Source organism: Galeopterus variegatus, unplaced genomic scaffold (assembly GCF_000696425.1).
Source record: "Galeopterus variegatus unplaced genomic scaffold, G_variegatus-3.0.2 Scaffold2529, whole genome shotgun sequence".
In the NCBI taxonomy this organism is placed as follows: domain Eukaryota; kingdom Metazoa; phylum Chordata; class Mammalia; order Dermoptera; family Cynocephalidae; genus Galeopterus; species Galeopterus variegatus.
This window is the reverse complement of record NW_007728640.1, coordinates 185,828-208,952: the sequence shown is the minus strand read 5'-3', so window position 1 is coordinate 208,952 and position 23,125 is coordinate 185,828. Positions and strand designations below refer to the sequence as shown.

The following is a 23,125-nucleotide window of genomic DNA, read 5'->3' as shown; positions in this document are numbered from 1 at the left end:
AAGAGAACAATCCTACCTTGGGCATGGATGATTGAGAGTTGGGTGTGAGATGGGAATTACTGCTGTCTTTTGTCTCCAAGGAGCCCCTGTCTAATAGAGGAGGCAGGTATGAAATACACATAAGTGCAGTAGGGTGGGGTAAGGGCTGTGCTAGAGATGTGCCCCTCCAAGGCAGGTTAGGGATGCTAAAGGAAAAAGTGATCAGCTTCACCTTGGGACCTTTCAGGGAAAGATTCACAGAGCTGTGGCTTAAGCTGGACCTCGAAGTCTGAAAAGAAGTTCACCAGGTGGGTGTTACAGAGCTTTGAGTCATAGCGAACATCACAGAGGCTTAGGAGCTTGGAGAATATGGCATATACAGAAACTGCACAGTTCAGGAGCAAAGGCTGAACTGGTCGAGGGGCAGAGGGTGAAGGTGGTGGAGGGCGTCAGTCCCTGTTGAGGGAGGTGGGAGAGCGTGGAGGAAGGCCTTGTGTGCCGTACATGGAAGTTTTGATTTTTTTCTCATTAGCAGTTGGGAACAATAAATTGAATTATTGTATGCAGGGGCATAGTATGATCAATTTTTTGTTTTGTTTTTTTCTTTTTGGCAGCTGGCTGGTGATGGGGATCCGAACTCACAACCTTGGTATTATAAGGCTGCACTCTAACCAACTGAGCTAACCAGCCAGCCCCAATGATCATGTTTATATTTTACAAAAAAAGCACTCTGAAGCGGTGTGGAGGATGAGTTAGAGGTGGTGAAACTGGTGATGGTAGCTGGTTATTGCATATTAAGGAGGAGGAAGAGCCAAAGATCCTTAAGTTTAAGACTCAGTGACTGAGTAATTGATATTAACATTAACCAGGACAGAGTACTCACTACATGAGCAAATTTGGTGGGATACACATGACGCTGAATTTAGTTTTGAACAGTGGTTCTAGTGGGGTTTTGCTCAAGAGAGAGATCTGAGCTGGAGATGAGATTTGGGGAGCTATGATATGTGGATGCTCTGGTTATAGATGAGGCTGCCTGAGAAAAGCATGGGTAAAGAGAGAGGAGAGATGGCAGTAGACCCCTAGAGAACACCAATATTTAAGGCATGGATGAGTGAAAGAGTTGACGAAGGGGACAAGTGGAATTGTTAAAGAGGCAAGAAAAGCCAGAAGCCAGTGGTATCATAGAAGCCAAAGGAAAAGAATTTTAGGAGGAAAAAGTGGTCAACATTGTTAAATACTGATAGGAATTCAAGAAAAACAAAATCTGAAAACTTTTCATTGAATTTGGCAATAAGGAGGTTATTGTTAACCTTTACATAGCAATTTCACCGGGCTAATGGGGTGGATTCATATTACAATGAACTGAGGAGTAAATGAGTGGTTAGGAAACAGATGAATATAAATTCAGGAAGTTGGATGATGAAGGAAAAAAGTGGGAAAGTAGTAGCTAGAAATTATAGAGATTTTCTTTTTAAGATGGAAAAGTCTTAAGCACATCCACAGGTTTGGGAAAAGGAGTCATCGGAGTGGGAGAGGTTGAAACTTGAGGAGAGAAAGGGGATTATGGATGGCAAGCCCGGGGTATACAACTGAGAAAGGACCTAGAATCTGCATCTTGAAACAGAGAAGGATGTGATGCCTCTTCCTCTGAGACTGAAAGGGAAGAGGTACAGTAGATGCAGAAATAAATAATTTAGGTGGTGTGGGGTTAAAAAGTTGAGGGATTTCTTGCCTAATGATTTGTTTTATCTCTTAAGATCTATATGGAAAGTGAAGGGATAAAGGTTAAATAAAAAACTTGAAGAAAGAGAAGAAAATTTAGATACTGCATAGCATTATGGAATATGTTGCTAAATGAGGACGAATGCTTAGATTACTGACAGTATTAAAGTCTTCAGCTAAGACTGAATGCCACAAGAGTCTTTAGTGGCTCATGTATCTCAGTGTCTATGTAGTTTTCCTTAGGACCAGTTAATCACTCCTGTCTAAGAGGAAAAAGTCAGATTGCAGGATTGTTTTAATTTGGGAGTCTTGAGGACGAGTGCAGGAGGAGGACCAGATGCCTGAGATCTGAGTGTGCTGATGAGAGAACAGAATGAGCGGGTGATCGTGAGGTCCCGCCTGATCCATTTGGGAAGTGATGGCTTACTGGAAGCGATGGAAGTGAAGTCAGAGAGCAGTTTTAAGTGGACTAAGTGACAAAAAGGTGGAAGGCCTGGAATGTGGGTTCTGGGAGTGAGATATTAGAGGTAGAATATTTCTGGTTCAGGCATAGAAGTGTGTTGCTGAAGGGAGTTAGAGGTCAAGGTCATTAAAACTAAAAAATAAAAAAAAGAATAGAAGCAGTGATCAGAAGCTGTCTTTGACCCATCTCACATTTGGCTTTACTCTCCACATTCCTTAGCTACAGTACTCGTTAAAAGTCACTGATAATATTTTTACTTCTAGTTAAAGAATTTTCGGGGCTCTTCCTTGCCCATAGCTTCTGACCCAAGAGAACACGAATTATACCAGACTCGCTCCCAATCTGGATATATAAGATATATTCCTTTTCTAGTTTTCCTCCTACCTTTCTGACTATTTCTAAAACGCCTCCTTTGTAGGATCTATCAATCTATATATCCCACTAAAAGTATAGATCTAGCTTCCAAAGCTTTCTCTTTGTCTACCATTTTCTCTATCTTTACTCTTAACTAGTGGCACCTAAAAAGTGATAATATTTGTCCTATACACTAGAGAAAATGAAGGAAGTTGTTTGAGGTCAGAGGCAACTTGCTTTGGGACTCTGACTGCCCTGTGAGTTGAGGAGAGTTGTTTCTGCCCTAAGCAATTTTTACTTACTTCCATGAACTCAGACTGTTAATATTCAGAGACCTCGGCTTCTCTTTCACCCTTGATATTTTCTCTCTTGGTTCACTCTTACTCTCTTATTTTATTGGTAAGACTGTAAGGAACCTCAGTAATTGGTTTATGCTTATAAAACCTCTCTACTTGTAATTGCTTCATTTTGTCTTCTTAACATCTTGATACTGACAAGACCATGCCAGATAATATCCAAGGTGCTACTTCAACCATTTATACAAGCAGTGAACAGCTTCGACTCTTTGCATTTGAAGCAGAAGTCAATGAGAATTTTGAAATGGCAGCAGTGTATTATGAAGAGGTAATTAAACATCTTCCCAGTGATTGTTACTATTATTTGTGAAATATGGGTATAATAAATAGTAGTGTTTTTTTTTTTCCTTTTTGTCTTTTTTCGTGTCTGGTAATGGGATCGCAACCCTCAGTGTCGCGCCCGCACCGCGACCGGCAACGGGATCGCAACACTCGGTGTTGCGCCCGCACCGCACTCAACCAGTGAGCGGACCGGTCTCTATATGGGATCCGAACCCTCAGCAGGAGCGCCGCCACGCTCCCAAGCGCCACACTCTACCTAGTGTGCTACCGGGCCGGCCCTAAATAGTAGTTTTTGATTATTCAAAATCAAACTTAATTGGTGAAAGGGTAAACACACAGATCAATAAAACAGAGAGTCCAAAAATATGCCCACACAAATAAGGTCATTTGATTTTTGACAAAGATGTAAAAGAAATTCCACGAGGAAGGGATAGTCTTTTCAACAAATAGTGTTAGAACAAGTGGTCATCCATATGCAAAAAAAAAAACACCTCCACCTAAACCTTAAATATTTTACAAAAATCAACTCTAAATGGATCGTATATCTAAATGTAAAACATAAAACTATAAAACTTTTCAAAGAAACATATGAGAAAATCGTCTTGACCTGTAGCAAAATAGAATTCTTAGACATGACACCAAGGCACGATTGACCAAAGACAATATGATAAATGGAACTTCATCAAAATTAACAACTTTTGGGCCGGCCCGGTGGTGCACTGGATAGTGCGCCGCTTGGGAAGTGCGGCGGCGCTCCCGTCCGAGGGTTCGGATCCCACATACAGACCGGCTCCCGCTCACTGGCTGGGCGCGACACTGAGGGTTGCGATCCGTTGCCGGACATGGAAAAAAGACAAAAGACAAAAAAAAAAAAAATTAACAACTTTTGGGGCCGGCCCGGTGGCGCACTGCTACAGTGCGCCGCTTGGGAGCGCAGCGGCGCTCCCGCCGAGGGTTCGGATCCCACATACAGACCGGTTCCCGCTCACTGGCTGAGCGAGGTGCGGGTGCAATACCGAGGGGTGTGATCCCGTTGCCGGTCCGGTCCGGTACAGGCGCGACACTGAGGGTTGCGATCCGTTGCCGGACACGAAAAAAGACAAAAAGGAAAAAAAAAAATTAACAACTTTTGCTCCATGAAAGACATGAGAGAAAGAAAAGAAAAAGTACAAATTAGGAGAAAATATTTGCAAAACATATATCTGAGAAAGTATTTGTAACCAGAATATAAAGAAAAACTAACAACATCTGTGTATCAGCATTTGTTTGAGTACCTGTTTTTAATTATTTGGGGTATATACCTAAGAATGAAATTTTTGGAACATATGGTAATTCTATGTCAATCTTTTTGAGAATTTTGAGGATTTTCATCAGAATGTTTACAGGGATTACATTGTATCTGTAGATTGCTTTGGGTAGTATCGACATCTTAACAATATTAAGTCTTCCAATCCATGAACATGGGATGTCTTTCCATTTATTTATGTCTTCTTTAATTTCTTTAAGCAATTTTTGTGGTTTTCATTCATCATGAGGTGCTTTTTTTCCAGATTTGTAGATAAACTTATATTTGCCATCTCAAGATTAGGGCAGGAATTATTATATATGGTTGATATACCATAAAATGAATCTTTAGTCTCCCATGGATGAGTTTAGGGTGACCAGAACACTGACACTAGGAAGAAATGGCTTGAAGATTTAAGTTTTAAGTTATTTAAACAAAGTTTTTTTGACCACCTCCTAAAAGCCAGAAAAGTGATTATGCTAGGCATTTGGGATTCAGAGGTAAGCAAAAAAAAAGAAGTCATCGTTACTGCTTTCATAAAACTTAACATTAATCGAGTGCTTATTGTGTGATGTTATATGCATAAAAAATAGTACATGGTATCACAGTAATCTTGGCCCTTCTGCCTAATGCTTTGTATGCCCAGAGGTTGGTCCGTGAGCCCCAGAACCTGGATCACTGGCTGGACTACGGTGCCTTCTGCCTCTTAACTGAAGACAACACCAAAGCACAAGAGTGTTTTCGGAAAGCCCTTTCCCTCAACCAGTATCATATCCACAGGTATAGGTACAAGGGAGATGAGGAATGAGGAGGAGGATAAGTTTCTGCATGAAATTGTCTTGGGTTCAAGAATGTGACATGGGACCATTTGTTAAACATGTTGGTGATCTGTTCTCAGCTTGTTGCTGTGTGGTGTGCTGGCTGTCCTGATGGAGAATTATGAGCAAGCAGAAATTTTCTTTGAGGATGCCACGTGCTTGGAACCAACCAATGTTGTAGCCTGGACTTTACTTGGTATGGTGTTTTCCCCATGATCTGAATGTGGTTTCTTTGCATTATAAGATTCTCTCTTTCACTTTCTACTTTTCAGTGGCTTATTCGTTCTTTTTTTTTTTTGAAGATGACCAGTAAGGTGATCTTAACCCTTGACTTGGTGTTGTCAGCACCACGCTTTCTCAATGAGCTAACCGGCCATCCCTATATAGGGATCTGAACCCGTGGCCTTGGTGTTATCAGCACCACACTCTCCCAAGTGAGCCACGGGCCGGCCAAGTTATTAAACTTTGGTAAAAAATGGAAAAAAATAAGTGAAATGTTGCAATTCTTTAGTATATGATGGTGGTAAATTAGTCAAATTTATTTCAATCTTTTTTCTCAGGCTTGTACTATGAAATTCAAAACAATGATATTCGAATGGAAATGGCATTTCACGAGGCCTCCAAACAACTTCAGGCACAAATTCTTCAGGCACAAGTAACAAAGCAGAAAAGCAGTGGTGCTGTAGAGTACGTGGGAGAAGGAGAGAAAATAGAATCCAGTTTAGGCCCTTGGGCAGCCACAAATGGTTCGTCTACAGTAGCAGTCAAGGCGGAAGCCTCTGCAGGTAGGACTGTAGAAGGGAGATGATGGCAGTGACGAGGAGAATTCTGACCTTAAGAACAGGACCTGGCACGTAGTAGGAACTCAGTAAATATTTGTTAAATGAATGAGTATATGGAGTTCTGAGTTATTTCAGGATGCCAGGAAAGACATTTTCATTCTTCTAAATATTTCCTCCTTCGTGTTCGGCAATCTGAAGATTCAGTTTTTAGAATCTTAGAGAATTTACTGTCTTTATAAGTATCCCTAAAAGGGTACTATGCTAGCAGAGTAGACTTCTTTCTTTTTCCCCTCACTTTCCTCCCCATCATGTAAAGTCCCTCTCTTACGACTCTTACATTTATTTGCTTATTCGTGCACTCTCCTTTTCCCTCTGTTTTTCATTGCCGTTCTCTTTTCCTCCACTTTAGGAAGCCGAGCATTCTAATATGTTTGGTATGTTTTTGTTTGTATGTTTCTTGCATATGTGTATTATTATTTTGTGTGCATATATTTTTAAGGGTTTGAGGTATAATTGACATTTCATAAACTGCACATTTTTAACATATACAATTTGATAAGTTTCAACATTTGTACCTCCCCATGAGAACATCCCCACAATCAAGGTAATGAATATGCCCATCATCCCCCAAACTTTCTGTGTGTGCAGTTGTAATCTTTTTTCATCCCCCATTTCCAGACTGACATTCATCTGCTTTCTGTTACTGTAGATGAGTTTGCGTTTTCTAGAATTTCTAGAATTAAATAGAATCACACAGTACTCTTTTTTGCCTGACTTTTTTCACTAAGCATAATTATTTTGAGATTCAACCACACAGATGCTTATTTCAATAGTTCATCCCTTTCTGTTGCTAAGTGGTATCCCGTTGTATGGAGATGCCACAATTTGTTTATTGACCTGTTGATGGATAGTTGAGTCATTTCCAGTTTGGGACTATTAAAATAAAGCTACTATGGACATTGATCTACGAGTCTTTGTATGGATATATGTGTTCATTTCTCTTGGATAATTACCTATGTGTCGAATGGCTGGGACTATGGATTATTTAGCAGTGTGTTTTTTATTTTCTACATATTTGGGTCTTTTTAAATTTATGGAGACTTGCTTTATGGCACAGCATATGGTTTATCTTTGTAAATATTCTGCGTGCACTTGAAAAGAATATGTATTCTGCTCTTGTTGGGTGGAAGGTTCTATAGGTGTCAGTTAGGTCTATTTAGTTCATTACGTTGTTCAATTCTCCTACATCCTTTGTAGTTTTGTACCTTTGAAGTTTTGTTTTAGTAGTTCTTTCCCTTTCAAGTCATATTTTCTTCAATTAATTTTATAATGATTTCATATTTAGATCTTTAATCTATAGGGATTCCATCTTTGAATGTGATGCTAGGTAGGCATCCAGTTCTATTTTTCTCCATATAAGGATCTAGTTTCTCAAAGGCAGCGTGGCATCTTTAAGACTTTCAGCAGATTATTTAACTTCTCTGTGATACATGGTTTTTATAGGAGCATAATAAAAGTAATATAATGTTGTGAAAAATAAATGAGATTATACATTAAAGTCCTTAGCACAATGCCTGGCATATAGACATGTTCAAATATAGCTACTTTATTATTATTATTATTATTATTATTATTATTATTTGAACACTGAGGTAAGATGAATAGAATTCCTGTCCTTTAGGGGTTTTAATGTTATGTGAAAATGTATTAATCTTCTGATCTGGATTCTTGAGATTCTGGATTTAGCAGGTAACTTTTATAATAGGGATGTGTTTGACATTATCACAACTTGAATTAGCAGCAAGGTTGTACTGGGAGGGGTCACAGTGACAGAAGCTGTGCTATCAGTTTAGTACTCTTTGAATAACTCAGAAATATAGGCAAATCTACCAAATAAGCCTATCTTTCATGCAATATTTAGGGAATATGTTTCTTATGCTTTACAAATTTTATCTCCAGTAATAACTTTTTAATATCCAGTGTAGAAAGTTTTTTTTAATTAAAATTTAATCTATATAGGAACAGCAGCTACATTATATGTACCAGATGAATTTCTTGAACAATCCTCCAAACAGCAGTCTGAGTCACGAGAACCCATTTTGACTACACAATCTCAGGACCTGAGTATGGGCCTAAAATTATCCAACGTATTTTTAAAGGAGATACCAGCAAAAAAAGGTAACTAGGAGTAAAAATTTCCACTTGAAAGAGGGCATAAATAAACTAGATAAGGATGAAAATTCTCATGAGTATATGATTGTAAGAGTGGCTTGTTTGAAGTTTATTAGTTTACCTGTCATATTGGCTAAGTTCCTTTATTTTAGGATAGGCCCTGAAATCCAAACCCAGTGGTGTAACTCTTTCAATAAGCGAGGATTTTATATTTGGCTAACAGAAGTAGCCAACTACAGATCTATGATTTTCTAGTGATTCTTCATTTTTAGAATATCTATAAATTGTGTTTAACATTCAAGGAGATCTGAATACTTTTTTAAAAACCCTTTTATTTGGTTGTGACTTGCATTTGGAAGCACTAGTAGATTTACCTTGAGAATTTTTGAGTTCTCCTCTTTGAGGACCGATGCTAGAGAGCAGTCTATTGCTTTTCAGATTATGATTTCTCTCCTGCGTTAGACCAGAATACTTACCCTGCTGTGTTAGTGTATCTGAGCTTCTGACATTTTTTCCTTTATATATATCTTTTACATATATAATATTCTGTCCTTTTAATGTAATATTTGCAGAAGCATCAAGATGTGAAGATTCACCAGTTTTTCTACATCCCACCCCTTACCGTGGCGTGTCCCAAACTCCTACCACCATCTTCATGGAGACTATACGCTTCTTGATGAAAGTCAATGCTGTGCAGGTCAGAATACTTAGAAAAGGGCAAGTAGATGGAAAGATTTTAGTGAACTACTTATTCTGTCCATAGTGGTATCTTTTCAAGCTTAAATATGTGTGAAACAGAAATCAAATATGCTTTTGAGAGCACACCTTAAATTCAGTTGTAAAACATTTAAACATGAACCACTCTCTGCAGATGGCATCGAAGACTTCACTGCAAGTCTTCTCCCTATAAGATACCAGCAGAGCAAAGTCAGACTCTAAGTCATATATAGCCTGATGTCACTTTATTATGGAAAATCATGTTATGTGAGTGTTGAGGGTTCACAGGAACCTAATCATTCCCTTCTTCCTTTCCAGGTTCTGAATTAATTGGAAACAGATACGCAGTGTTACATAGGGAGATAAAAATATTAAATTATTTTCATTGGTAAAACTGGGCTGGAGAATGTGACTGGCCCCATATTTGACTTACCCATGCAGTCACAGGTGGAGCAGCTGGAGAACTGCAGCCTCCTCCCAGAGAGGAGGAGCATCCTACAAGGTCTACCTACCACATGGGAAACAAGAAGCTTATCCATGAACAAGCAGTAGGAGAGAGGGCGAGATCCAGGAGCCAAGAGAGTTGGCCCTGATCCTGCAGGGTGCATGCCCCACTTGAGGGCAGGCAAGCTCAAGAAAGGGCAAGAATTATAAACTGGGTGGGACTGGGCCACATTAAGCAGGAGCCTTTAACACATTCATCCTTGCCAATAAAGATACAGCCTCTCTCTGTCCCCAGTTAAATGTCATCATTGCCCCCGGGTCAGAAAGCCTGACGGGAGGTAGAGTAGACAGCTGCAGTTGCTCCCCGCAGTGTTCTCCTAAGAAGGTGTAAGTGTTAGTGGAAGTTTCCACATTGTAGGCTGGGATGGGAACAGAGTGAGAAGAAAAGAAGGGTTTTCCATCCTCTTAGCAAGTACATCTGACTTTGTCAAATTTGTAGGTCTTATAAAGTGTAAAAAACAAAGACCAGCCCAAGGTACAAAACTGGGAAACATAATGAATGTTTGGAGATGCATTGGAGACAGCCATTTATGTTTGTAAGATTCCGAGTCTAGAATTTTAGAAAGGTGGGTTTTGCCTCACTGTAAGTTTCCTTACAATGACAGCTCCCTGAAAATGTTACTCCATGTGTAAACTGGGTGGTTGATGAAGTGCCTTTGTCTACTGCATAATAAGTAGTCTAACACTCTCCTAGTATGATGACCAGCAAGACCAGAATTGTGCAATATTGCAGGTTATTCACTTGGAAATGTCTACATTTGGTGACTAAGTGAATAGCTGGTAATGGAACCATGAACTGCTGATTGTAATTCACCCCTAACTTTTTGAAGTTGAGGATAATCATTTTATTCTATAATGTATTCCTTATTATTTATTATCACAGACAGAATCTTTCAACTGTGAAAGCTATCGGACTGACACAATGCAGCCATTTATATGTTCCTTATAATGTGATTTTCCTTGTAGTATGTGCACAGAGTGCTTGCACATGAGCTGTTATGCCCTCAAGGAGGCCCCAGCTGTGAGTATTACTTGGTGTTGGCCCAGACACACCTTCTCAAGAAGGACTTTGCCAAGGCACAGGAATATCTCCAACAAGCAGCCCAGATGGACTACCTGGTAATGACTTTTGCTAGAGCCTCTTGAGTCCAGAGAAGGGGCGAGCAGGCTTTATTAAAGAGGGTGGCGCCATATCACAGGTAGATTTCTAGTACCAGAGGTGGGGTCATTAGCTGTCAGTAAACTCATCTAGCTATACACTTCCATTTGTTTTTCTTAAGTAATCATGAATTTTGTAAAAGGTAGAGAAAATGGACAGTCCTTTAGCAGATAGTGTTCTGTCCAGTTCAAATTTTCTAGACTTCTAATTTCTCATTGTGAACATGATCATGGTCATGTTTGAGTGTTTTCTTAATATTTACCCCAAAGACAAAAATGGCTTTGAAGAATTCAAGAAAGAAATGAGAGGGCAGGCCTAGGAAAATATCTCCCAGTGCCATTAAATGGCTCTCTTTCTAGCTGAGTGCTGTTAGAATAAGAAAATGGACTTAATCTAAATTTAAATGTTAAACAAAAGTCATTAAGGTACTTCTGAATCCTACTTCATCTCATGTACGACTTGTTTTTCACTTTCTCAGAACCCTAACGTCTGGGGCCTGAAGGGCCACCTCTATTTTCTGAGTGGAAATCATGCTGAGGCCAAGGCATGCTATGAGCGAACCATTAGTTTTGTAGTGGATGCTTCTGAGATGCACTTTATCTTCCTGCGACTGGGGCTCATCTATCTGGAAGAGAAAGAGGTGGGGAATAGAAGATGGGGAGGAACCATATAAATCAGGCCCTGGTCTGGGACCTGATTATAATTCAGGCATTAACATCCTATGTGTGGACTAAAAATAGTAATATAATAAAGACACTTTTACATCCAAAGGTAAAGTGACTTGCCCAACATCAGATAACCAGTAATTAGTGGAAGCAGGGTTCCAAATCAGGCAGTTTAGTACCACATTCTGTGGTTATAATCATTATGCTACTAACAAGTTATTAGGAACTTAGTAAATGTTATTTTAGCTAAAATTTTATTTTGTTAGCAGTAGTAGAAACTTTATTTTATTTGCAGTAGTAGAAACATTCTTAACTTGACTTAACTAACAGAAAGTGACAAGGGCTTTAAAAGGATTTCTCCCAACTTCCTCCTCGACACAAAGAGTTATATTTAATCTAGCTGAGGCTAATCCCATTCCATACAGCACTCTGACCTGACTCTTTAGCAATCCCTCTGCATATTTTAGGAAGTATCCCAAGGCCTTTGTAAAAAACATTCTATTATGGAAAATTTCAAATACTTACAAAGTAAACGGAATAGTAGAATGAACCATCATGGACCCATTGTATTAGTCCATTTCTGTTGCTTATAACAAAATACACAGAACTGGGTATTGTATAAAGAAAACGAAATTTATCGCTTACAGTTTCTGAGGGTGGGAAGTCCAAAGTCCATCCGGTGGTGGCTACAGAGACCCAGGGGTCTCACACTGCAAAATGGTAGAAGCAGAGAGAGAGAAAGACAGACTCTCCTCTTCTTTTAAAGCCCACAAAACCACGCCCCGACCACTGTTTTTAATCCATTCACTACTGCACAGTCCTACAATCCAATCACCTCTTCAAGGTTCCACCTTTCAATTACCGTGATAGGATTTCCCAGCCTTAGCAGTTACAGTGGGGGCTAAGTTTCTAATACATAAAACTTGGGGAACACAATTCAAGCTTCCGTGAGTTTTGGGGGGACATAATTCAATCCACTACACCGATCAGCCCACTGTAACAATTGTCAACATTCTACCAAAGGCCTTTGGATTCCATGCTTTTGTTTTGATTTCATTTCATTTACCCCCACAAAGCACCGAATTCTCTGTTTATTTAATACAAAACAACAATGGTAAGAAGTTACTACGCCTTCTAATGTAAGTGGGAAGGCTCACATAGGCTTGAGAGACGTCACTATCCTGCTGCAGTGAAGTAAATAAGGAAGTTTTCTTTCTTTTTTTTTTTTTGTCTTTTGTCTTTTTCCGTGTCCGGCAACGGATCGCAACCCTCAGTGTTGCCCCCGTACCGGACCGGGGACCAGCAATGGGATCGCAACCCTCGGTGTTGCTCCCGCGCCTTGCTCAGCCAGTGAGCGGGAACCAGCCTGTATGTGGGATCCGAACCCTCGGGCGGGAGCGCTGCCGCGCTTCCCAAGCGGCGCACTATCCAGTGCGCCACCGGGCTGGCCCCCAGGAAGTTTTCTTTCTGATGTCATTGCAAGCTGCACCTTCACAACGCTGCTGACTTAGGCAGCCACTAGGCAAGCAGTTCTTAAGCTATTTGCTGAGGCTCAGCTGTAGATCCATCTCTCATGTTGGAGTTACAAGACAAGCAATGGTCCCTTCAGGGCTACTTCTTTTGAAAGTTTGTTTTTTGAGTTTTTCTAAATGTCTCCTGTACTACTGAGACCTTTTATAACAAAGGAACAGACACCCTGAATGATGAGACTATATCAAGTATATCTCTTAGTTCGGATTCGGTATCTGTCCTCCTACCACGTGATGTCGCTTTTAAGCAAAAGGGGTTAGTCCATAAAGTCTAGATGGAATTCAGATAATCATTGTGGTTGCCCAGAACTTTCAGTGTAACTCCTTGCCTCAACTCTTACAGAGACTGTAAATGTCTTAGGATCTGCTTCCAGATGAAAGTCTGCCTTTCATTTGATCTGTCCTACTCCTCTTAACAGTCTTCATGCAATAGCTTCCTTAAAGTAGGTATAAAAATACAATCCAAGGACTCACTTAACTTATATTGTTTTGGAGTGCAACTATCAGAAGTCCCATGATTATCTTAGCATTACAGTGTTTGAAGCTTCCAGAAAAACAGTAGTTTAGTGGTGCTTTATTTTTACAGTATGAAAAGGCAAAGAAAACCTACCTGCAAGCCTGTAAGAGATCACCTTCATGCCTTACCTGGCTAGGACTGGGAATTGCTTGCTATCGGGTAAGAGAGTGAAGCCTTGAAACTAGGCTTGTGCATACCTTGATTCCTTGGTCTTCCGAGCACCCTGGGGGTGGATGGCAATCAGGGTAGTCTGCTCTAAAGAAAAGTTGCTCTTCAAAGTTTGCAGTGAACTGAAGTTCAATCTGAACTAGAAAAGTATAATATCCTTTAAAAAATCCCACAAAAACTGAACTAGTAAGCTATGTTATAATAATAATAATAATAATAATAATAATAATAATAATAATAATAATAATAATAATAATAATAATAATAATAATAATAATAATAATAATAATAATAATAATAATAATAATAATAATAATAATAATAATAATAATAATAATAATAATAATAATAATAATAATAATAATAATAATAATAATAATAATAATAATAATAATAATAATAATAATAATAATAATAATAATAATAATAATAATAATAATAATAATAATAATAATAAAATACCAGACACTCTTTTGTAATGCTATCTGTAAGGAAAAGGTAAATGGGAGAGAAAAATCTGCTCAGTTAAATTAAAGAAATTGATTGACACCTATTCAGCAGTGTGACCCATCTACATGCAAAAGGAGCTGCTGGCGCTTCCATGGAAGCTTTTGCTCCACCGCTCCTGAAACCCCTCCACTCACCGTTGCCTTCCTTTCCTCCAGTCTGCAAAAGAGGCAGACGTCCTGTTGTCTAGTTTCTTCATGTGTACTCTTGATTCCACCCCTCTTCTTTTCTCCTAGTACCTTGCTCTCTTAACTTTTACTTTCTCCATGACTTACGTTTTCAGCCTTTCTTTCTCAACCAGCTTTCTCCATACTTTTCCCTTTCTCATTTAACAGCAGCAGCAACTTTCCTGGCTGTTATCCTTAACAAAAGAGGTCTTTACATTCCTTGTCTTCCTCTTCTTCATTGCTGTTTTTTAACTATAAAGGTAATACATATTAATTACAGAAAATTTGGAAGATACAAAATATGAAAGAAACATGAAAGTATCCATAATCCCAGCACTCAGTGATAACCTCTGTTAACATCTGAATGCGTTTTCCTCCAGTCTTTTTTTCATACATATATGAAAGCAATTTTAATGTATAAAATGTAACTACTGCTTTGTGATCACTTTTCTACTTAGTAATATGCGTCGGTATCTTTTCATATCACCAAATAGTCTAAAACGTGAATTTGAATGACTTCACGGTGTTCCCTGGTATGGATACATAGGTAGAGTGACCATGTAATTTATCATACAAACCAGGACATTGAGAATGAAAAGGGTGTTATTATAATTACACTGGGACAGAGGGACTCTCCTGAGCCAACCAGTCCATATGAATGAAGTCACTTATATATAAGCCATGTGCCCCCTGCTCCACCTTCCCAGGAAGGATGTAAACATCTGTAGCTGTTAGAAACCTGACAGCGCTGTCAAAAGTACAAGAAACCCCCTATATATACTGTTCAGTGTAAGTCAGACTTCTGTTTGTTTTGAGTATTGTAAAAAATATTTGCATTAAGATAGAAACAAACAAAAAAACTTCAGTTAAGCAGTACCACTAAGATGTCCGAGTAATCTTTGCCCCACATCAGTGTTTTAGTCATACTATGTGTTGATATACCATAATTTATTTAACAATTCACATATTATTGGACATGTTGTTAGTTTCCACAATTATACTATTATTAATAAAGCTGAGATAAACATTCTTAGATATAAATATTTGTACTTAACTCTTGTTTATTTCCTTAGGATACATTCCTAAAATGTAGAAATATTTTTAAAGTCTTTAAGTTATAGTGTTAACTTGCCTTTTAGAAAGGCTGTATACTGATTTACACTCTGCCAGATAATGTGAGTCCATTTTACTGTTATCTCATCAACAGTGGGCATTATCACTTGCCAATTTGATAGGTATCTTAATTTGCATTTTATTATTAATAAAGTTGAAATCATGTCGTATATGTATTTCTTTACTTGTAAGTTGTCTGTTTATTTCTCTGTCCCGTTTACCCTTCACTTCAATGTAATTAGGCGTCTACCCTTTACCACTTTGCTGAAACTTCCCTAACAAAAATCCCCTATGACATCCTCATTGTCAAATGTGATGGACACTTAAATGAAGCCTCTGTGGCACTTCACCCAGTTGACCACTTCCTTCCTGAAGTTCTCTCTTCCCTTGGCTTCCACTATACTGCATTCACAACCTCCGGTTCTGCACTTTCCCCTCTGACACTTCTTTCTCGCCTTTATTTATTTATTTATTTATTTTTGTGGCTTCTCATCTTTTCCCCACCGTACTTGTTGGGACCTCCTGGGTTCTGTAGGCAGCCTTTTCTCCTGTCACCTTATTTGTTCTCCCTAAGAAGTATCATCTATCCCAGTGATCTGAATTACCATTTGTGTCCCAATGAATCCAAATCTTCAGCTCTTCACACTTTTCAAGTTCTGCTGGCTCATATCAAATAGCATAATGTATAGATCCATTTAGTGGTTCTTCACACACCTCAAAATGCACATATCCAAAATATAACCTAACTTATCCCTGAAGCATTCTCACACCCCTTAAAGCCTACACCATCTCCTGTCTTCCCTATGCTGGTGAATGAGAGTGTGATGAACCAAATCAACTGAGCCAGAAACCTAAATGCTATCCTACCGACTTCTACCATTACTTTTAATTAGGCATCAATTATCCTATTGATTTTGTCTCCTAAATGTTTCTTGAATCTATTGGCCCCTCTCCATCTCTATTTTTACTTCTTTAATTCAAGCCTCACCCCCTCTTTCTCTGGTAAAGTGGTCTCTTGTCCTCCCTCGACTCATCTTCCAATTTATTGTCAAAGTAGTTTTTAAAATATGCAAATACCGTGTTACTCCTCTCCTTAAACCCTTCAATAGCTACTCCTTGTTTCAGAGTAAAATTTATATTTCTTTGAACAGGATATATGGTCTGGTCTCTGCCTAACTCTCTAGTCTTATCGCATCTTTTCTTTTCCTCTTCTTCTCCCCTCCCCCCCCATACACTCCACCCCTCTGCCCACCCCCCCTCTGTGTTCTCCAGCCTCACAGACATACTTAGGAGTCCCCTGAGCATGCTGTGCTCTCTTACGCCTCCGTGCCTCTGCATATGCATTGCTTGTATCTGGGAAGCCTGTCTTCACCTCATGCAGCTAACAACCTCCTCCTTGCCCTTCAATATCCACGTTAGCAGTGTTTCTTCTCTGAGGCTGTCCTTTATTTCATTTGTCCCTCCACTAGATCATATACATACATATGCTTTTATTATAGAACTATTTATTCTGTGATGGAACTATTTATATGTTTGATTTTTCACTGTACTTTGATTTTTACCTGTCAGTGAGTTCTTTGAGGGCAGGGATTGTATTTTATTTATCTTTTTAGTCTCAGTATCTATCATACTGCCTCACACAGAGTAAATCCTGAGCAAATGTAGCTTGATTTAATAATGAGTCAATGTCTCATGGACATTTAATGTATGGGCATGGCTGAAAGACTAGTCTTTATCTTTTCTGGGACCTAGAAACCCATTATCTTCTTTTAAAACAGAAAAAATGATCTACTTTATTAGAGAGGGGAGAGCTTTATTCTTTCCTTCGGTAGCCTTTTGGAAAGTTTTACAAAGCTAACTCACAGTCTTAGGAAGTAGCTCAGGGGGCACCCTAGAGTCTCTGAAAACTGTATTGATTGCTGTTAATAACTGATGTTAGGGGAAGGGAAGCCTTCTGGACAACAGTATTTTAACAGGCAAATTGGACTTAAACCTCAAGAAAGGGATGCACAATGTCAAGAAAAAAAAAACTAAAAATGTATCTGACAGCCCAGTGTGTATGGGGAAATCACTGAATGATGCACACATGATAGTGAGTGCTTGTGGCTTTCCAACCCTGGCACCTGAAGCTCCATGGTTCATAGATGCCCTGATGGGACTACTGTACAGTGAAGGAGGAATAGAGGGGTATAATTTGAGAGCCTAGCAGGTAGGGCTCCAGATTTCCCTACCTGGCTTTTAATCAGAGCAGTTCCACCTTTAATTGGTTCTGTTAACTAAAAAAAAATATTAACACAGAGGTTTAAAAAAACAGCATTTATTTGGGAAATAAATAATTGCAATTGGGGAAAATGTGGTGTATATGGACTACTACTCTACCATATAAAAGAATGAAATACTGCCATTCACAGCAACATGGATGAACTTAGAGAAAATCAAGTTAGGTGAAATAAGTCAGGCACAGAAAGAGAAATACCACATGTCCTCTCTCATAAGTGGGAGCTAAAAAATAAACAAATAAATAAAAGAAAGAAAGATACAACAATCATAATAATATGTTGAACTTTTAAAAGGAGAGAACAGAACTGAGGTTACCAGAGGTGGAAAAGGGGGAAGCGGAGGGGGTACAGGAGAAATTGGTAAAGGGACATGAAAAATGATTACATTCTACAAGGTTGAATATACTAATTATCCTGATTTGAGCATCACAAATTACACACAAGTATTGATATTCAAATCTATACCCACAGATATGTACAACCAACTATGTTACAAAAATAAAGGAAGAATATTAACATCATGGGAAATATTTTTAATATGAAGACAGAATACAAAACTGATGATGACATATGGTGGTGAACATGTTGCAAATAGATGCAGACTTATGTATGTATTTTCACATAGAAAAACACCTGTAAGAAATGTATGCAACAAATTTTAAAACCTGGAAGAAATGGATAACTTTCTGGACACATGCAAATACCAAGGCTGAACCAACAAGAAATACAAAATCTGAACAGACCAATAACAAGCAATGAGATCGATGCAGTAATTAGCAGTCTCCCAACAAAGAAAAGCCCAGGACCAGATGGCTTCACTGCTGAATTCTACCAAACCTTTAAAGAAGAATTAAGACCAGTCCTTTTAAAATTATTCCAAAAAATTGAAACAGAGGCTATTCTCCCAAATTTATTCTATGAGGCCAGAATCACTCTGATACCAAAATCAGATAAAGCCATAAACAAAAAAAGAAAGCTACATGCCAGTATCCTTGGTGAACATAGATGCAAAAATCCTCGACAAGATATTAGCAAACAGAATGCAATAGCACATCAAAAAGATTGTACACCATGATCAAGTGGGATTCATCCCAGGGATGCAAGGATAGTTCAACATATACAAATCAGTAAATGTAAAACACCATATCAACAAAAGCAAGGATAAAAACCATATGATTATCTCAATAGATGCAGAAAAAGCATTGGACAAAATTCAGCATCCATTCGTGATAAAGACCCTCGACAAGTTAGGTATAGAAGGAAAGTATCTCAACACAGTAAAAGCCACGTATGACAAACCCACCACCAGCATCATCCTGAATGGAGAAAAACTGAAAGCTGTTCCTTTAAGAACAGGAACAAGACAAGGATGCCCACTCTCACCACTCCTATTCAACATAGTGTTGGAGGTACTAGCCAGAGCCATCAGGCAAGAGAAAGAAATAAAAGGCACCCAAATTGGAAAAGACAAAGACAAATTGTCACTGTTTGCAGATGACATGATCCTATATATAGAAAAACCCATAACCTCTACCAAAAAATTCCTAGAGCTCATAAACTAATTTAGTAAAGTTTCAGGATACAAAATCAATACACAAAAATGACTAGGGTTCTTATTCAACAACAAACAAGCAGAAAAAATCAATACACAAAAATGACTAGGGTTCTTATTCAACAACAAACAAGCAGAAAAAGACATCAAGAAAGCAAACCAATTTACAATAGCTACCAAAAGAATAAAATACCTAGGAATAAATTTAACCAAAGAGGCGAAATATCTCTACAATGAGAACTACAAAACACTGCTGAAGGAAATTAAAGAGAATACCAAAAGACAGAAAGACATTCCATGTTCATGGATTGGAAGTATTAACTTTGTGACAATGTCCATACCACCCAAAGCAATCTACAGATTCAATGCAATCCCCATCAAAATACCAATGACATTCTCCACAGAAATAGAAAAAAAAAATCCTAAAATGCATATGGAACAACAAAAGACCCTAAATAGCCAAACCAATCCTGAGGGGGGGAAAAAAAAACAGAGGCATTACACTACCTGACTTTGAACTATACTACAAAGCTATAGTAACCAAAACAGCATAGTACTGGCATAAAAACAGACACATGAACCCGTGGAACAGAATAGAGAACCCAGAAATCAACCCACATACTTACAGCCAACTGACCTTCAACAAAGGCATCAAGAACATACACTGGGGAAAAGATAGCTTCTTCAGTAAATGGTGCAAGGAAAATTGGATATCCATGTGTAGAAGAATGAAACTAGACCCATACCTCTCGCCATATACCAAAATCAACTCCAAATGGATTAGAGACCTGAAACTATAAAACTCCTATAAGAAAATATAGGAGAAACACTTAAGGATGTAGGACTGGGAAAGGACTATATGAATAAGACCCCAAAAGCTTAAGCAACAAAAGAAGAAATAAACACATGGGATTATATCAAACTAAAAAGCTTCTGCACAGCAAAGGAAACAATCAACAGAGTGAAAAGACAACCTATAGAATCACAGAAAATATCTGCAATCTATACATCCAACAAGGGATTAATATCCGGAATTTACAGGGAACTCAAACAACTTTAAAGTAAAAAACCAAATAATCCAATTAAAAAATGGGAAAAGATGCTGAATAGACATTTTTCAAAGGAAGACATACAAATGGCCAGTGGGTACATGAAAAAATGTTCAACATCAGTAATCATCAGGGAAATGCAAATTTAAACCACATTGAGATACCATGTCACTCCAGCTAGACTGACTATTATCAAAAAGACTGAAAATAACAAAGGCTGGTCAGGATGTGGAGAAAAGGGAACTCTTCTACACTGTTGGTGGGACTGTAAATTAGTACAGCCATTATGGAAAACAGTATGGAGGTTACTCAAACAACTACAGATAGATCTACCATACAATTCAGCAATTCCACTTCTGGGTATGTAACCAAAGGAATGGAAATTATCATGTCAGGGGATACCTGCACTCCCATGCTCCTCACAGCCCTATTTACAATAGTCAAGATATGGAACCAACCTAAATGTCCTTTGATGGATGACAGGAAGGAAAATGGTATCTGTACTCAGTGGAATACTACTCAGCCCTAAAAAAGAATGAAATTCTGCCATTCACAGCAACATGAATGAGCTTGGAGAAAATTATGTTAGGTGAAATAAGCCAGGTACAGAAAGAGACATACCACATGTGCTCACTCATAAGTGAGAGAAAAAAAAGAACATGACAAAGAAAGACCACAATAACACATTGAACTTAAAGAAGAAGAGAACAGATCTTTCCACTAGAAAGAGGGAAGGGGAGGGAGGTAAGGGAGAAAATGGTAAATGGACACAAAGCATAATTAGGATTTGTAATGAAGAACATGCTAACAATACTGATTTGATCATCATATGTTGTACACAAATACTGATAGCCAACTCTGTACCCCATAAATATGTCTAATCAATTATGTCTTAATTAAAAAATACATGGAAAGAAAAAAAAAAGGAACATACCCAAATGCCAAAAACTGTTATCTTTTAGAGACAGGAGAGTGGGTGATTTTTTTCCCTTCTTTATATGTTTATGTATCTTCAAAATAGTCCACAAACTATTTTTCATTCAATAAAATTGTTTTATAATTTTTTAAAAAATCACAATTCAGGTACACCGAATCAGAACAGCCCTGAATAGTTCCATAAGGCAAGCACAGGAAAGGTTTTTTTTAATTGGGGATTTCCATGAAAGATTATTCTTGGAGGCAGTTCATTGCACAGAAATCCTGAATCGTAAACCCATTCTAGTTGTTTAGCACATCAAAGTACTTCCAGCTGAGAGATGTTGAAGGCCGGAAGATACTGACTTCGGTTATTATCCTTTCATTGAAACATCAAGTGGTTTGAACTTTAGCAGGTGTGAGTGCAGTCCTCTTGCAGTCTCCCAACTCCACTTTAAAGCCTTAGCCTTAATTAATTCATTTTCTTTCACAGTTCGTATATTGTACCACCACATAAAATATTGTTTGAAGAAAGAGTTCTGATGCTAAAAATAAAAAGTTGAAAATCACTGGTGTAGGCCATGTATACCAGTATGACTTAAAAATAATGATTTCAGCTCAGCCCACTCCAGCTTGCTGAAGTGAAAACTACTTTGACTTAAACTCACACATCTCCCTTTTCTGCCAAGCTGGAGGAGCTCACGGAGGCTGAGGATGCGCTCTCTGAAGCCAATGCGTTGAACAACTACAGTGCTGAAGTATGGGCATATCTGGCTCTGGTCTGCCTGAAGGTGAGTGTTTATTATCCTTACAAAATGCCCTTTTAGGGCATTAAGGTGAGGGTCCACATAAGCAAGAGACAGTGAATGGCCATTAACACATGATAATTGAAGTTTTTATTTTTTTCTTTTCTTTTCTTTTTTTTTTTTTTTTGTCCTTTTTGAGACTGGCCGCACCGGGCTCAGCCAGTGAGCGCACCGGCCATCCCTATATAGGATCCGAACCCGCGGTGGGAGCGCTGCTGCGCTCCCAGCGCCGCACTCTCCCAAGTGTGCCACGGGCTCGGCCCATTGAAGTTTGACGAGCTCTAGATTTGGTCATTATACTGATGACAAAGGAAAAGCCAACTCTGGGCAGCCTTTACTTGGAATGTGCTTAAAAGTCATATACTCAGGTGTGTTTTGCTGGAAAGGAAGTTCTAAAAATGGGAGCAATATTGTATCAGAACATAAACCAGGTCAAGGATCAGCAAAGGGGTTGCTCTACTAGTCTTTCTGAATCCTTTCTTCCTGTTGAACTGCTGGCTGAGAGTGCTTGTCTTTGAAATTGGGTGGGGAAATTGGGTGGGGGATATTATGGGAGTTTGTAATAGGTGCTTTACCTGTTAAAAAAAATAACCTTCATATAGTTAGACTTAAATAACTTGCACATTAGTCTAAGATCAAATTGGTAATAATGAGAGCAGCCCTCAGTTTTCCATTGGCCAACATGACACCAAATTGATAGGGAGTATTATGATTATGAGAAATGAACAAAATAAAAACTACTGGATTTTCACTTTGGAGTAAATATCCCAAATATCATTGTGAGAAATCCCTGAGTTCTCACCCCAGCTCTGTTCCAACTTAGCTGTGAGATCCAGGCCAAGTCACTTAACCTTACTGGGCCTCAGTTTACTTGTCTTTAAACTAAAGGGTTCGGTATGGAAGATCTTGATATACTTCTCTCTGAAACTGACAGGTGAAATAGGGGGAAAAAAATAAGAATATATACAGATATATAACCCAATTAACAGAGGCAAGTTCAAACACCAATGCAGAACTCTGCACTTAACAATTAGAGGACACATTTTATTTACTTTTTATCTTTTCTCATTTCCCTAACAATTAGAAGACACATTTTTTCCAAGTACAAATGAGTTATTCATAAAAGTTGATCACATGCTAGACCTCAAAGAGAGGCTCAACAGATACATTCAGATCATACTGAAGTAAAAGACTCATATACATTTGGAAACTTAAAACATACTTGCAATAAATTCATGGGTCAAAGAGGAAATCATACGACAACT

General features: G+C 38.5%; 1 protein-coding gene across 1 annotated transcript in view; it reads left to right on the top strand.

The window, feature by feature from the left end:
* TTC18 (tetratricopeptide repeat domain 18) overlaps nt 1-23,125 on the top strand; it is a 101,099-nt gene that overhangs the window by 67,847 nt on the left and 10,127 nt on the right. Inside the window, exons 17-26 of the mRNA XM_008582173.1 lie at nt 3,017-3,142; nt 5,088-5,221; nt 5,340-5,455; nt 5,820-6,044; nt 8,061-8,219; nt 8,786-8,910; nt 10,401-10,553; nt 11,072-11,233; nt 13,374-13,463; nt 21,744-21,845. Coding sequence (XP_008580395.1) covers nt 3,017-3,142; nt 5,088-5,221; nt 5,340-5,455; nt 5,820-6,044; nt 8,061-8,219; nt 8,786-8,910; nt 10,401-10,553; nt 11,072-11,233; nt 13,374-13,463; nt 21,744-21,845 — 1,392 coding nt within the window. The remainder of the gene's footprint in view (nt 1-3,016; nt 3,143-5,087; nt 5,222-5,339; nt 5,456-5,819; nt 6,045-8,060; nt 8,220-8,785; nt 8,911-10,400; nt 10,554-11,071; nt 11,234-13,373; nt 13,464-21,743; nt 21,846-23,125) is intronic.